This window comes from Neodiprion pinetum, chromosome 5 (assembly GCF_021155775.2).
Source record: "Neodiprion pinetum isolate iyNeoPine1 chromosome 5, iyNeoPine1.2, whole genome shotgun sequence".
Taxonomy (NCBI): Eukaryota; Metazoa; Arthropoda; class Insecta; order Hymenoptera; family Diprionidae; genus Neodiprion; species Neodiprion pinetum.
This window is the reverse complement of record NC_060236.1, coordinates 7538416-7556247: the sequence shown is the minus strand read 5'-3', so window position 1 is coordinate 7556247 and position 17832 is coordinate 7538416. Positions and strand designations below refer to the sequence as shown.

Sequence of the window (17832 nt, the reverse complement as noted above, 5' to 3'; positions counted from 1 at the left end):
GCTTTTCTTCTCAATCGAGTTGATTCGAGTTTTTACTTTTTCTTTCGCTTCGAAAATTTGATTTTTAACACCGTTATTACGGATAAAAAATTCTTCACCTCTCGATATATGAAATATCAAATATTCAATTCATTCGGGTGTGTCAATTCTTCGCAACGCGAATTGGTTCGATTTATCTGTCAAGTTGATTGAATACTCGGTGAAATTGATCACCGCGCGATCCGTACTTTAATTTATTGATTTATGATATTTTTAACGACCGAAGGATTTCCAACGATTATATATATGTATATATATATATATACCCGTAATGCAGAATTAGGTAAATAATATTTAACACGGTCCTTCCTGTCGTTTTCATTGTTCATTTGAAAAAGGAGCAAAAAAATAAATAAAAACCAAATGAAATGACGAAACGTCCGCGGAGTTATATTTTTGTAAGAAATTTTTAACCCTTTCAAATAAAAATTCCATGCCCCAGCCTTGTTACAATTTATTCTCAACCTCCAATCTTACTTTTTACAACGCCAAAAACTCCCCAGTAACAAGTTTCCGCTAGAATTATCGAATTTTCTTAATTTTTTTTTTTTTATTTATTTATTTATTTATTTTTTTTTTCGATCTCACATCCGCTACATTGGATCCGCCATATTGTATGTTAGAAACATGAGATTCAGATCGAAAAACCGATCCCGGGTAACAGAGTTCAGGCGAAAATATCGAGTTGAAAAAAGTGCTACACCGAAAGGGTTAACATCCCCTCATCGCGCGGCATTCGCCCCTCGTGAATATTCAGAAAGCCTCGGTATATCAGTTATTCTCTTTGCCGGAAATCTCTCCTTTTCCACGTCTCACACGCAAACCGTACATCATACTTGCATACGTAAACGCATTTGGCGAAGTGATCCGATCGTAAAATATAGGGGTTTTCGGGGGGGGGGGGGGGTGGTGTTCAGGGTCGCATTACCGTGTCGTCGTTTCTTCTTTTCGTCCTATTCACTCTCTCCATTAGGCTCGGCCCGGTTTATTGCCCATTATTCGTTTTGTTGCTTTCACCCTTCGCCCCCCTTCACCCTTCGCTTTGCACCCCCCGACGTACCGCGATAGATAGTCCGCGGAATTTGATATTTCGCCAGATTGCGCCGCGGAATAACCTCTTCCATACACATATGTACATATATATATATATACTCGTATATACGCATACATTACACAATATACATATATATAAGTATATATATGTACGTATGTATGTACGCGTAATAAAAATGTCAGCCTGCCCGAACCAGCCGCGATATGATTCGGTGTAATACCGTATGTGGACGAATTTTCCCTTATCGACGGCTGGTGATGGAAAATTGTAAATTCAACCAATCGCCTGTTTTTTTTTTTGGTTTTTCTTTTCCTTCTTTGTTTATTCTTTTTTCGTTCTACCAAATATATTTCCGTTTTTTTTTTTTTTTTGTCTTTTCTCTTGTCACGTTCACTTCCTCGTACGATACAAATTATTTTTTATCCCGTCCTTGCTCTGCACCATCGAAATGAAAAAAAAAAAAGACGGATATAGTGGGTGTGCAATTTGCCTGGTACGATGATTTGAATTTCTTATCAAATTTGTACGAATATTGTTACTCTTGTTGTAAAAGGGTGTATTTTTAAACGGGGAAATACACCGTTTTACAGGGGGGAAGGTCAGAGTTGAGATAAAAACGTGTAAAAATTGAGGTATTGTTTTTGAATTATTTGGAACCGATTTGCCGGTTGCCTGATGAAAAAATTCGACCGAACTCTAAATATGGATCACACTGAGAAAAATTTCATTTTTTACATTGAGTATGGTGAGATTGAGTAAAACAGGCGTCGTTAAAAAAAAAAACTGTTTGAATATTGTTGGAGTTACGAAAAACGAGACACGGGTAACCGTTTTGCGCTATCGTCGATCATTTTTTGCTAATTACAACGCGAAATCAGTTTGTGAGGTTTACTCTACTCTTTTAGTTGACAAAGTTAAAAAATGAAAATAGTCAAGGACTGAGCGATAACCGGAAATAAAAATTTCTCTCGGTGCACCCAAGTTAGGCGTACGTATGTATAATACTCGCATCGATCCCGTAATTATAATCATGTAAATATAATTCACACCCTCGTAGCAGATGGTTATACATATAGGGTGGTTATCAATGACCAGGGTATATAATCATTACGAATGGATGTCGTCTGGACGTGACGTTTGCTTGCCTCTGGCAGACCGTAAATTAATAACGCGCACAGGATAGGCAGTTAAACACGCGTAATATACGGGGCATTCCATGTCAACACTACCAATGATTTTCCCTCAAAAATTTTTGTTTCACTTCAGGATTTCTTTCTTCGATTCTACGATCACAAAAAGGCACTCTGCAATTTTTTCCACAACGGTCAATTTTTCATCACTATTCAAATGTATCTAAAAATTGGCATCGACGATGAATTCGAATTTGCGGATCTGATTTGATTCCTTTTTAAGTTGGCATTTTCTCGCCGTTGTTACACAAGACGCTATTGTACACGTACGTACGTATGTGTACGTATAACCTATGGTATAACGTATAAAACAGCCGGGGTAGATTTATTTACGGGAAATGAACTTGTATACAGGCTGTGACGTCATTTCCATATATATTACCTGGTGCAGGAATGCGATACGTCGCATAGCGAGGTATAACAGCGCTATGCCGATTCTTTAACGGTAAAATGAAAATGTAAATGTAATTTTTATTATTTTTTCGGCAACTTCTCCCTCCCCTGGTGTCTTGTATATATATATATATATATATATATATATATATACAAGACATATACATATATATATATATATACGTACAGGCTGTTTGCAAATAGCGTTGTAAATCGAGTTGTTTGTTAATACGAGAACGAAAAGAGAAAAACGAGGACTCTGCATGCGAGAACGTTTAATTCGGTTGAAAAAGTTTTTTTTCTTGGTTTTTATTCTAGTAATGAATAAATGAATATATGAATAAAGTAAAACATGATCGAAGAGAAAGGTAAAAAAAAAAAAGGAATAAATAAAATGAAAGGAAAAGGTTTTCCAACGAACAAAAACTTATCTTCCTCGGTGAATTAAACTAGCGAGCCGTGCAGAGTAATGCTGTAAACTGACTGAAATGAAAATGCAGTAGAAAGATTCTAGGAGGTTGCTGAATAGTCGATCCATTAAAAGCGAGTATCTTTGCAGGGTGAAATGAAAAAGATCAATTCCTTTAGGCGAGAGATCGGTGTTGAAAAGGATGATAGAGGAGAAGAAAAATTCGTCGTGGAAATATTGTAGCGAAGAGAATTATTTTAAATCGAATCTTGTTAGTCGATGAAAAGTCATTAGTTGTATAATTGGAATTCTCTAGATAATACAGAATGAAAATGGTTGCGTTCATTTTTAGAGGAAGGATTAAATTCGATAATGCAAACGATGCACAAAACTATTTCATCAATTATAATAAATCGTTGCCGTTGTGAATTTATTTCAAGTGTATATAATGTGAAAAAAATTTCATACCGTCGATCACAAAAAATCAGAGAACATCGCATTGTTTTTTTAAACAATTTCCGGGCGTCTGGTAAACGAGCAAAATGACCGATAAAATTTTATAATTTGATCAAAAATACCGGAGTTCGTTCGATCATTCTGAATGTTCTAATTGCAGTACATTTTCACAAATTTTTCACATCTCAGATTCTGTAGTTACGAATATATACGATTTAAGGTATATTGACAAATTTTTTTTAGACAATTTATTATTAAAAAAAAAAAAAAAAAAAGAAAAAAATTCTGGAAAGTTTCGTCTAACAATGCGAATGGTCGATATATCGAAATTGCGAACATGCGAAACTAAAATAACGAAAGATGAATTGTTCGAAATATTGACACTTTCAAGTTTTGACCGCCGCCAATTTCTTTTAGCAAGCGAGATTGAAATTTTGCTAAAATAACGAATCAAAGATACTCACCCTTTTTTTTTTTATTACTTATCTCGGATAAAATCATATTGTTTTGGCCGTTTTTCACGTTTAATTCATACGCCGCGGGGCTCATTTTCACCCCGTTGTACAGCGTAAGGGTTAATCACGATGCGTCATAATTTCGGGGTTAGGTACATGCATACGTATTGACATTCATGAGGGTTACAAATCCCCCGTTACAACCGAAGTGGTTGTCGGACGACGGAATCGGGCGTATAATTGTGTCCCTGGATTCGAACGTACTTGAATATACAATAATATACATATACACATAATGCAAATTCACTCAGGGATTTCGATGAGCTTGCGGTTATAATATCTCGGACATCGATCCGCGTTTTCGTCCTTCGATCCTCGCTCTTACCATCGGCTTAAACCGTGAAGGGACTGCAACCCTTTAACAACTATTAAACTCCATCCATTTGGTACACCTATATATGTATATATGTACATATAATATATATTACAGGTATCATATAAATGATGGAAAAATTGTTCCATTTTAAGCTTCACGAGGCTTTTTATTTTTGTTATTAATAACTGCGGTATTCGGTTAAGAAAATTGAAAACTTTTGAAACGAATTTGAAAAGAATCGAAATACTTGATTTTTATATGTAGTAATGACGTCTGCACGACGCTTGTTAATCAACGGCTGAGGCTTCCAACCATCGCTTGACAGTCTAAATTTCAAGTGTCGGATTACCTGCACACGTAACAGATTAATTTCTTAACTAATCGGGACAACGATTAAACCGCGATGATAACAGAAATAACGCTAGAAAAATAAAATCCTTATTTATCTATACCGCAGTCGTGCTTAAGTTTGAAAATATAAGAATATTTATAGGTTGATAAATTTGAAGCAATTTTCGATTTTCAAATTTGAAATATATTAATTGCGTAAAAATGTTGTCTTAATAACGAAGATTTCGTTAAAGCAAACTGACACCTAACTTGTTTGAATGAATTGTTATTTTACAGTGCAATATGTTTTGGAACTTGGAAAATTAACAGAGGGATTTACGGGATATTTTATTTTTATATCATTTTGTTGTATTTCTTTTTCCAAGTTCTAACGTATTATAAACTCTACCGGCGATCCGGCGTAAAATATTTCATCACTTGATTCTCTTGCGTTCGTATAATCGTAGAAGTAGAATTCATACGATTCGTTATTGTACTCGTAATTTGCATTTAGTTGAATTTTGTCTTTATTTAACAACGACGATATCAACCGCATGTCTTATATATTCGCGCACGAATATTATTTGCACGTAGTTACTAGTTATTGACCTTGGAGTTCGTTTTTATACATAATTAATTCTCGACGAAGTCGGAAAATCGAATAGTAATTTGTTATTTACGATTTCTCTTCACTTCGGCTTTTCCGACTTTGTCATATATACTCCATTCGTTGCTCACGACTAATCGCAGTGTATCTTCTACTTTTAACGAATTGACTCTTACGCAAATTATTATCGCAGTTCTTGCACAATATTTCAGCTTTAGAAATATATGTAAAATATGTTATTCGGCTTATAATATAATATTAACCGTAGTTAGACATGGTTTGAAATTACTAAACAGTTATATATATTTTATAACATTGTTCAAGAAATGACTTCTTGAAGATAATTTCTAATTCCGCCCTAACCAATACCGACAAAACTAACACCATCGCAACAATACATAAACAATTCTATCACATTGTGTAAAATATGTATAGCTATTATATTTGCAGTATCCCGAACAACGTCTGTGATATTTCTTTTGTACATATGACGCGTAACCAGTTTCGCTCTATTTTTTTATTCAATCTTTCTCTATACGATAAAAAATTCTAATCATCCTGCATACATACGTATAATAATCATACAAATTTCAGTCAGGAGTTCGGATCGTAAATTTTCTTATCAGAGAATGTGGATGTATAATTATAACAAACTAATATTATTAATAAAATGTTATGAGAAAATACGAGATCTGATTGCGTTGAAGATCTTTCCGACGGAATGTAAAATATCATCATATTTACAAGGCTTGCGATTAGCTGGCAATTAAACTCGATATTCGAGCTTAAGCATATATAACAAAATGGATCCGTTTTAATTTCCGTAATTATTTTTATCTGCTTAGAGGCAAACGGGGGTGCATCAACGCAAACTCCGCAGTCGGATTCGAGTCTAACGTCGAAAGTTGCATCGGCTTCGAATCAAAATGAGCTGATTTACGCGTATACTGAAAAAAATCTGATTTTACCGTGTAACTTAACTACGGTTACTACCGGTAGCATTACGTGGACGCACAACAACGCAACGTTGAAAGAAACGGACACGCTGAAACTTTCCAAGGATAGAACGCAGCTCAACATCACCAAAGGACTCGAGGATTACATGGGAAATTATACCTGCAGTGCTGGGAGCGGGATGCCAACGCGATTTATGAAAGTTGTCCGTAAGTCAACAATTTCACTATCAACTATTGATCACAAAAATTCTACTCCGCGTCAAATGGAAATTTATCCTAATATTTGCTGACTTCTCATCTCTTGCCGTATAATCGAAATTGATATATATATATATATATATATATATATAGTCCTAACGGGCACGAAAATAAACTTATTTTTACCATTATTTTACGATTTTAAGACCACATTTGACCGAAAAAATGTAGTAAAATAATAAGGAAAAAAAAAACAGACTTCAGATGTCACGTGACTGATTTAAGAGTATTTACTAAAATCGGGATAACTTTGACTCGAAACTTCGAATCGATTTGAAATTTATCGCAAAATGATCGTGCTATTGTCAGAAAGTGTGCTTTGATTAGTTAGGGCTGATTAAATGTCGCACAGATTTTTCATCGATTTATTTCTCTGCGAGACGAGCTTTGAGGTTATACTTTGAAAATCGTTCTATCGTTAATCTATACTATCAATTCATCCGTCTCAGCCGATAGCTGAAGCTTACTTACCAAGATCAGAACGACCGCGCAGATAGAAAAACAAAAAAAAAAATCAATAAAACTGACGAAATAATCGGTCACGTGACCCCGTCCTAAAAATACCTGAACGTTGAAATATCCGGAAGTTTTATAAGTATCGACGATTACAATTACACCGAATAGTTTGAGCATAAGGTGAAACCGAAAAATTTACCGCAATTCGAAGAATATTTAAATCCGTCATTTTTAGTAACCGAAGAAATTTTACTCCCAAGTTTGTTTCTTTTTTTTTTCTTATTGAGTAGGTATAAAAATGAATATACTTATTACGTCCTCGTATCGATCGATCGTTTTCTGATTAATTTCACATGAATTCGTAGCTTATCCGATAGTGAAATTACCGTCTCTGGATACGAACGTCGTCGAGGGTGAAAAGCTGCGTTTGACTTGCGAAGTGACGCCGGGTCTCGGTGCCGAAATCGAGTGGATCTTCGACAATGTCACATACACCAAGGGCACGGAACGCATCAACATTACAACCGAAGAAAAGTCGTCGACCCTAACCGTATACGACATTCGGCAGGAGGATCGCGGCAACGTGACTTGCAAGGTTGTCTTTACCAGGACCGTAGACCAGTTCGCATCCAGCTACACGACCCTGCTCAGAGTCACGAACAAGTTTGCAGCCCTTTGGCCCTTCCTCGGTATATGCGCCGAGGTCATCGTACTCTGTGCCATCATCCTCGTCTACGAGAAGAAGCGCAACAAGGCCGAACTCGAAGAGTCCGACACTGACCAGAGCCCAGACACGTGAGGATTTTTTTTCCTTTTCTTCCTTTTCTTCTTCTTCTTCTTCTTCCACTCTTCCGATCATCGTTCTTTTTCTAATTCGATTAGCTACGCTGAGAAAAATTGAGTAAAACAAGTATCGTTAAAAAAAACTGTTTGAATATTGTTGGAGTTACGAAAACACGAGGCACGCTAGAAAACTAATTTTCATTTTCTACCTGGAAGTATAATATATTTTTCGATTATGGTAAAAAATGAAAATAGTTAAGGACCGAGCGGTAATCGGAACTAAAAATTTCTCTCGGTGTACTTCTGATTATAATATACACCATTTGGAGAGGCTGGTTTCGCCGAAAATCTACAATTTTTATCAACCTTGTTTTGAGTATTTATGAAATTCTTACATGCGTTTAGAATCGTTTATACGTACATTGATTTGTAATCACAATAAGAGAAAATACCGGAACGTGTTGCTAACGAAAGATTGACATCGATGCTTCGTTTCGATACCTTTTTTGTCAAATAGTTGAAAATCTGCTATAAAATTCGTTCGATTTCACTCTACGATTACTCATTTTATTCAAAAGGCTATTTTCTAAAAAATTATTGAAATCGAGCTTCTTTTTTTTTTTGTCTCGTTTTCATTAGTCATAAAATTTTATGTTACCATTTGTTAATCGTAATCGATGTCGAGAAAAATCTAACGAATCTGCCAGATTCGCAACAATTTTGAAGCGATCCGAAACGAAGAATCGATAAATTAACTTTTGTTTATAATTCCGGTGTTTGTTGTCGTGTTCTTAAAGAGTTGCTTTTCCACACCGCGAATACGACAACAATTTACAAATACCAGATGCCCGATTGTTGCGCGATAAAATTGATAAAAAAAAAAAAAAAACGTATCGATTTTCGGTCAACCAAAAAACCTCCTTGGGCATCCACAAACCGCAACAGGCGTTTCACTCTCTCTCTCTCCTCTCCCTGCCTTTTCTTTATTCAACCTTTCCGAAGCGCCGAGCCGAGCCGCAAGCTGTTACCATCGTACCGAAACAACGCTATAAAAGAAGAATCCGAGACGTTAGTCTAGACCGTGGAAAAGTTGGCGGGCGGTAAAAAAGAAAAAAAAAACAAATAAATAAATAAATAACACGAGACGAGAGTCGGTGGATCTCGGAGAATAAAATAGTAGCCAGACGGCGTTTGCCAAGGCGTTGAAAATTTCATCGAAGATCGTATAACGTAATAACAACGATAATTGCAATCAAACAAGTATTTTATCACCATTCTCGGTGTAATGAAACTTGTTTTTTTTTTTTTTGTTTTTCTTCGCGACTCAGCTTCCACTTCGTCTATACACGCACCTTTGCGCAACATCTCAATTCTCACGTACGTGCGATGTCAATTTTTTCTTTTTCTTGTTTTTTCTTAAATCCATTTTTCATTCCACGCGACAATTTGCCTCTCCTCGCATTATTTTTGCTGTTTTTTTTTTATTGCCCGGCCCACCGTTACCGTCGCAGGAAATTGACGTCGACGCAAGAGGAGTACTACATACCTCTTCAAGGGCCACTTCCTCCCTCCGAACTTCCGGTCCAACCCCCGATCACACCGCCTACGAACCCCACAGTTTACGACCACAAAGCTGTTCATTTCCAGAATACCTCGTCGTCCCGAGATCAACGACGAAATTTATCACTGAGGTCCGCTCCTCCTGCGCTTCCTCCCAACTTTGGCTTAACCCTGGTCTAAACATCCGTTCGTACCTTAACCTTTGCCTTTGCCTTTGTCTTTGGCCTTTACCTGAACCACACCAATCGCGTTGTTACTTTGACTTGAGTTCAAAGATACACTTGAATCGCTTCGGTATTACTCGGAAGAAAATCGACATTTAGAGATGATATTTTAACAGTGTTTTAATTCTGATTCTTTGTAGCGTGCTGCGACTTGCTTATCACGAATTTGATATTTTAAATTTGAAAAAGAAAAGTAAAACAAATAATCTACAATACCCGAAGCAAAAGTTCGGAACTAGAAAAACTTTCATGATCTGCGCAAGTAATTTTTATTGACTACATTATGATTATAATTTACAACCAGCAATACGATTCCGGAATCGATTGTCATCGGGTTTCAAATTTGATCTAATTTTCAATTTTAAATATACTCGTCGGAAAGAAAGCCGAACTTTTTTTCTCAGGTAACACGTTTTCGTGTTAATTGTGAATTTAACAATATTTCCGTACAGAAGTAATCACGTGCGTGATTTTTATTTCTCTGGAGGAAAAATTTTATCAAAATCAAAGAAAGAGAAACAGTGCACGATTTTTGCATTGACAGTTTTCTTTTTCTTTTTACTCTCTTTCTCGTGATTCTTTATCTCAGCTTCAGAATAAAATCGACATTTTTGACGTGTTTATCAATGTTGTATAACATCGTTCACACGTGTTCGCGAATATAATTAATTGACAATCGAGATGCAAGTTATGTGTGTGTGTGTGTGTGTGTTTTTTTTCGCCGCGTGATCAGCCCCGATTTTTCATATCTAATGAATTTTTTACGCCGCGTTTATGATTTGATTGTTAATATCGTTACCGGTAAACGCTGAATCCCACATCTTCGAATCTGGAAGATCCCCTTGTCCGCTTTTGTAAGTATAACCCAATAACCTAATTAATTCCTCTTCTCCGTGCTTTGATATGTTTTCCTATTCAAATTATCCCTCATTTGGTTCCTCAAAATGCGAATCTTTCATTTATCCAGATTAAGAATGAATGAAGAAAAAAAAAAAAATGCTGTACTTATCTAGTCGCAAATAATTGTTTGACTTCTGAATACATTTATATCGTCATGATATTTTTTCCCCGCAGCAAACCGACGCCGAACAAAGATTCCGAAGTCAGGCAGCGAAAGTGAATGAAATTTTGAATGGAAAATATTTCACAAAGAACAAATGGAAGGGGAAGGATAATTAAGGGATAACAAATAATAAGAACAAAAGAAAAGATGCGCGAGGATGAATGTAATCGAAAATTGATAAATGATGGAAACGAAGAATTTAGTCGGTTGGAAAAGAGAGAGAGAAAAAAATCAATAAATAAAAATTACGAAATACTACCGAAAGGAAAAAAGGCACATGCAAGAAGATGGGATGATTCGAGAAATAAAGAAAAATTTTACGAGATGCCGGAAGAAAAATCAGCAAATCCTTACCATTTGTTGTATTTATTTCAAGGTTTTTTTTTTTTTCTTTGCATCCTTTTTTTCTTTTTAATTACTCATAAATTATGGTATCTCATTTTACCTTTATCGTCATTCGTTACCGGTATTGGTATATGCATTATTTCATATACGCTTTGATAGCTCTTCACTTGTCATTATTATACTGTAAAATATGTATAATTTGAAAAAACTAAGAAATTTTGTTTATCTTGTTTGAATCGCTTTGAAATTCTGCATAGCGAGAAGAAATTTCAACCAAACGTTGGAATTGAAAAGTGATTCACAGCGAGTTTACAAAAATGTTTAACGAGACGGTCGTTTTTTGATCATTTCGAAGTTAAAAAAAAAAAAATAAATAAAACAAGTAAAAAAAAAAAAATATATACAAACGCGTGTAAATTCTTCCTAAAATTCCTCAATTTTCGTATCATCTGCGTATTATAATTTCGTACATTGCTGTTTAAAAATTAATTACGTATAATCACTCTTTAATGACCAATCAAGTTTTTTATAAAAAGAAAAAAAAAAAAAAATTAGACACGGCAATCGGTAATATTTCAAAGATATTTTTATCATCGGGATAAATTTAATTCTGTTGCGTAATTGAAACGAAATTATAAACCGTCGAGTAACGGAGGCCTGCAAACATCATCAGGGTCATCATCTCAGCGTTTCCCTAATTCGGACAAATCTTATTTGAAAGAAGAAAACGACAAGAACAACTTTTGATCGTATTTGCGGAATTGGAAAAAAAACAAAAAAAAAAAAAAAACGGATTCAACGAAGAAGCAAAAATGATCCAAATTACTAGCTACGTGTATAAATTGGAGAAAGAGGAAGAAAAGGAGGACAACTAAGCAGCAACGGGGGAAAGAAATGTTTTTCACCGGAAATGCCACGCTGTTGTTTTATCGATCCGCGCACCATCGGAAGCGTCTCTTCGTAACAAATCCAACTCGCCATATTTCAGTTAAAAACCAAGTAGCCAGTAGTAAGATCTGAGGGACTCCTTTTAAAACCTTTTTTTTTTTTTTAAAGATATCCGCACCCGAAGCGACGGAACTGAGAATATGAACACAATTTAAATAGACGATAACGAATAAGTGATGAAATTAAGTAAAATAATAATACGTATATTACTCATACGCATGCGCATGTATAAATATGTTCACGTAAATACATTCAAATAATGTGCAAAACCACGTGTAACGTGTGTAATAACGGAAAGAAAGAAAGAGAAAAGAAAAAAAATGAAACAAGCGTTTTACCCGGTCCTTGTTTTTACATAAAAATATTTTAGTAACGATATTACATTATCCTTAATTACTTTGCGGAATGTTTACAAATAGGCAAACAATCGGACTCAAAGTCCGCGTTGAAAATTCGATTGTAGTTCATTTTAGGCTAAACGGCTATTCTCTTTTGTCTACGGATGAAATTTTCTAATTTCTCGGTAAATAGTTTGTCACAGATGAAAAATATTTCGCACGTGCAACGAAGGATAATTGTAACTAAAATCGTTTCGAAACATTCGTTGTGTCATACGAATGAATAATTAATGAAATCAATGCTACACGAAAAGCTTATTCAAACGTACGTAAGAAGAAAAAATAGGTGAAATATTTCAGTCTTTTGCAATGACACTTTCGCAATAAATCCGTAGTATTTCTTTAAGAATAAAAAAAGACGATAATTTTAAAAAGAAATTTTTTTTTTTTTTTTTTTTTTTCGAGAAAGGAGACGACGGCGCCAAATTATAAAAAAACCAGCGACGGTACTTACAACAGGCGATATGTAATTATATCGAGATTGTTGATTATTCATTGATTCGCAAAACGAGACCAGTGATGATTTTTTTTTCTCGTACGAGAAAACACACACGTTACATTATAAATACAATAAATTACTATTAAAATTAAAATTACAATTATTATTCTTAGTTATGAAATATCATTATAACATTATCATTGTTATACTGTCATTATTATTTTAATTAATAATATTATTATTGATATCGTTATTGTTAATATTATTAAATTAACAGTTATCATTATTATTATTACTAAAATTACTACATTATTAAGAATGAATTATTATCGATAAAAATATATGAATTATATTATACATATAATATATGCATCTGTAGTACCGTAAATTGCATCGGGAGAATCAGCCGTGATTGAATTGAAAAATTTTAGAACCGAGAGTTTCGGCGAGGAAGAAAAATCGAAAGAACAACGATGGTGGAAATTCGTTTCTAACGATTTGACGACGTGCTTTTGGCAACGGTGTTTCTCTCCCTTGCTCGTATCTCGGTCTTGTCGCGATGTAAATAGAGTTCTCAATTATTAATGAATCGAACATAACAAAAAAAAAAAAATATATATATATATAAATATATACGAATATCTACCGTCAGTTTTACGAAGTACGATTTTTGTTGATCGGGATTCGACAGGTTTTAATTTCAACGGCAAAAATCGTTGAGCTCTCCCCTCATCGGTTATACAATTCTAAATACCTGTAATATGCTGGCAATTAATATTCGTCTACGTCGCGTTAATTCACATACCGTTATAATTTATTAAACATATTAGAAAGACGCGTTGCAGGTATATTTCCAGGCTAATGATTTGTAGATATTCCGCGCGAATGAATGATAGAAAATTTAATCTTTCTCGTTGATATTGTATAATATATTGTATACTACTAACAAGTTCAACAACACCGCGATTTCTTCTACAATACACCGAATAGATGCGTTTATTCGTTCCTTTACGGAATTCACGCTGTAATAAGTAAGTAACATTATTATAATATACGCGCATATAATATGCGTATAAAAATTATTATTCAGATATTAATTAAACGATTATTTTGAACGAAAAAGAAAAAAAAAAAAAAACAACAAAAAAAAATACCTATGCCTTTGAGATCGGTTGAATAAACAATTATTGACACGTTGACAAAAATCTTGAACCTTGCTTTTATTCAGCTCTCTTGTTGGATGAATTTTATACCGTCGAATATTTCTTTGGTGCGGTTCTTTTTCTCTCTCTCTCTCCCTTTCTTTCTCTTTTTCTTTCTTATTTTCTGTAATATGGTTTTGAATATTATTATATCAGTCGAAGGATGAAGAGGAATAAAAAAAAAAAAAAAAAGAACAAAAACAAAAAGAAGCAGAAGAAGATGAAAATTAAGGAAACTTCCAATCAGGTACAATATGCGCAATTTATCGTACCAATCACGTGCATGAATTTTCTGAATTTCTTTTTTTTTCTCTTCTATGAAATCGTCGTAATTACTGAATCTTGAACAATTCAACTTCTATCCGTGCCAAATGTTGGTTCACGGTTTTATACCATGTAGTAAATTATCGTTGCAAATCTGAAGGATGGTGGGCAAGTTGAGCGGTGTATAAAAAAAAAAAAAAAAAATCAAAGTTAATGATGGAAAGAGAAAAAAAGAAAAATATATATACATATATTTTCGTAAGGAATGTATGATATTTGTTCAAATTAAATGTAAACTCAAATGGGATCTCTTTCGTTTGCCTAATAATTTTACTTGTACGAGATTTCATGAAACTTCTTCCTTTGATCTTCAAAGAGCCACGGATTAACGGAGCGAATAATATAACGCGAGAAAAAGAAAACACTGATGGGGAGAAAAAACAGAAGCAAAAGCTTATAAGCAAATATACGAGTAGAAAAAAAATAAAGAAAAAAGAAAGGCAAATAACATTCAAGACAGATCGGAAGTGCAGAGGAAAAAGGAAAGCTAGCCTAAAGCTAAAGCTTTTACTAAACTTTCCAGCAGCGATGGGCGTTATTCTTTAAAAAAAAATTCGTTAATAATATTTGAAACCTCCGCTAAAGTCGATCTTGCGGAGTGATTAGCCTACTCCTTAAAATTCTACACCTGTGAGTCTTAATTGTGAATTCCGAGGGTTTCAATTTGCCTTTCTCTTTCTCTCTCTCTCTCTCTCTCTCTCTCTCTATCAAATTTTCTCGAGCAATCTCTTGCTCCCGATTTTTTTATGCGCTATTCGATAACAGATTTGTTCACCCCCCCCTTTTTTTTTATTTCCTTTCCATTACGAAATTGTTGTTTTCTTATTTCCTCGACAATTGGGTAAGTGCGGATGATTAAGGAGACAGATTAGATTTGGGTTATAAAAATTATACAAATATACTTTATTACAGGATAATGATTTCGCTTCATTCATCATTTGTTACATACATATATATAGGTGTATGTATAATGGGGTGCTTACCATCAATTATTTTCGTACTAAAGCCTGTATATACAGGGTTAATTGTAACGTATATTATATGTGAAAAAAGGATGAAAATAACACCCCGTCTATCCAATTTTAAAAATTAATCATCACTCAACTCGCGTTTCTGAGCATTCGATAAATTGCCTCAGTTTTTTTTTTTTTTTTAAATTATTTGCGAAAACCGTCCGAATGATTTACAAATAAAATTTTCTATTGAACACTGTAACACCAGTTTATAATCCGAAGTTTCCCGCTTATCAATTTGACCCAAAAATTCATTTGACTAGAGCGGTAAATTGGAAATTACGCTTTTCGGAGCTGAGAAAAGCTCTGCGTGCAAAAATTATTGTTCAAATCGAATACAGGGATACTGACAATTGTTGGAAAGGCCCTTACATTGTTATAATTTATGTATGACATCTATACGCTAACAGTTATATATATATTTATTCCAAATATATATAATATATAGCTAAGAATTAAGGTAACTTATGTATAAATAGCACGTATTCTTATGAAAATATACATGTGTGTGTGTGCGTGTGTGCGCAATATATAAAAAATATTAACGTATACATATACATGTATATACTTAACAATCGTTATTACGGTTATTTTTATTGTTATTATTTAATTAAGCTAATGTACATGCTGCGCGTCGTTTGTTCTGTCGAAGTAAATCTTTGTAGGCATCGATGAATTAAAAGTGAAAATGAATGTTCGTTTGAGAGTGACAGAAGAAAGGGGACGAAAAAGAAACGCGGTTCAGGAAAAAATAAAAAAAAAACAAAGAAACAAAAAAAAAAAAAAAAAAAAAAAGCGACTGATGGATAGTTGAGGACGCGGACAGAGACCGGATATAATTGCAGAAATGAATAATTTGGCCGGACATTTGTCGGCGACAGGAACAAACAGCCGCGGAATAGCTTTGTAATTAATTACAAGGCACTCGTCGGGCGCTATGCATATACGTATAAATACGTAATTTCCTCGCCTCGAATTCAACCCTGACAACAGTAACGACGAGTTAGTTTAGTGCGCTTGGTCTATTTACATTATTTTAACGGAAAACGGTGTAACGGAGTTAACTCTTGACAATTGATGGGAATCCGAATGAGGATTCAGTCGGGTTGTAATTATTCGTTGGATAATTCAATATCTGAGACTGTCGGTGATAATCAAGTCGTATGGATAAAGTTGTGTTCAGTCTTTCCACGAAGTAAGTTTATTTTTATCGACAAATATGACAAATTGACAGGATTTTAAAGGGATTGCAATTAGTTGGAGAAAAACAAAAACAAAAAAAAAAATTGGCTGAATTAATTTTAATTTTCAACTAATTTAACTTGGTATCAAAGATCGGGAAATAATCCTTCGTTACAAATAAACAGCAGAGAATTTCGTGTTGTAAATTTTTTCGACAAAGACGGTTGATCTTTAGAGTTGCAAAAAAAGAAAGAAAGAAAGAAAAAAAAAATAAATAAACTAAAAAACTTTCATCGATGCTCTTTCATTCAGAGAGTTTGAGATGCCAGCCAATTGTTCAACTCCCATGAAATCGTCGTTGATTTTTAACGATCAATAAGTTGTACACTTACCCAACAAGTTTGAAGATGTCTTGAATGTTGCGCGATAAATGTTTTTTTTTTTTTTTCTTACGCCCAAAGTAATTACAATCAGACAGAATCTTTACATATTATTTCCCACTTGTCGAACTACGAACTCATCCCGATTTCCCCAGATCGTTGGTTATATATACGGTAAAATGCAGTTTACTAAATTACAAACAATGATGCATGACCGTGTATACACGTATCATATATATATATATATATAATAATACGACTCTTTCTCCTTAGAATCTTGCAATATTCAACACTGCACTGTAAGCACACGGAGAAAACGGTTGAAAAAAGAAAAAGAAAAAAACAGAAATGAAAACAAATCATTTCGTGCAAGTCCAAGCGGTTCGAAATAATCGTTATTGAGCTCGTCTGCGGTATAACGGATATAAAATTACACATTAAACAACATTAAATTGATAAATTACATTAGTACTGGGCCTTAGAAAGGGTTGGATACCACCTTACTTCGGCTGATTACCATAGTCAACGTAAACGCGTACCACTTCACCGCTGTACTTTCGTTGGCTCGGCATAAAGTAAAAGTCCGGTTGTTGGGGGCCCGACCCGTTGGGCCCCTTGAACCGTTGGTTCCTACGGTCCTGGGTGTAGTAGCCCGGCTGCGGGGGCGGGGGTTGTCGGGGCCCTGGGGCCCTCGGAAGGCTGTACGTTGCGCGGGGCCCGGCTATCTGCTGGGTGGGCCTGACGCCGTCGGGTTCCATGGCGGTTTCCCGGGGCCTCGGGAGGCTGGATACGGGCGGAGGAGCTTTCTCCTCCGTCTCGAACGCCTCGAAAGCGAAATTCGTATTTGCCCCAGAGTTGTAATCCTTCCACGCGTTGTTCGTGGTTATCAGCTGATCCTGGAACAAAAATATTTACATCCTTTAACCGGAGATCCTCTCCTTCGGCCTTGCGACACCCTGTTTCTGGATAATTGTGTACTTATGTCATTTGAA

General features: G+C 34.8%; 2 protein-coding genes across 10 annotated transcripts in view; one reads left to right on the top strand and one right to left on the bottom strand.

Annotated features, from left to right (window-relative positions):
• Positions 1–15582, top strand: part of Bsg (immunoglobulin domain-containing protein Bsg) — a 43397-nt gene extending 27815 nt beyond the window's left edge. For 3 of the 4 annotated variants that reach the window (XM_046627466.2, XM_069136405.1, XM_046627469.2), the window contains 3 exons: positions 6155–6472; positions 7345–7774; positions 10621–11549. In XM_046627466.2, the coding sequence (XP_046483422.1) occupies positions 6155–6472; positions 7345–7774; positions 10621–10666 (794 nt within the window). In that variant the 3' untranslated portion in view covers positions 10667–11549. Of the gene's footprint in view, positions 1–6154; positions 6473–7344; positions 7775–10620; positions 11550–12010 lie in introns of those variants that run through there. The other variant, XM_046627468.2, reaches the window with a different exon arrangement.
• The window catches only part of nahoda, a 27920-nt gene continuing 25226 nt past the window's right edge, over positions 15139–17832 (bottom strand). For 3 of the 6 annotated variants that reach the window (XM_046627446.1, XM_046627450.2, XM_046627448.1), the window contains one exon: positions 15139–17736. In XM_046627446.1, coding sequence (XP_046483402.1) covers positions 17341–17736 — 396 coding nt within the window. In that variant the 3' untranslated portion in view covers positions 15139–17340. The remainder of the gene's footprint in view (positions 17737–17832) is intronic. The other 3 variants (XR_006883428.2, XR_006883429.2, XM_046627449.2) reach the window with 2 other exon arrangements.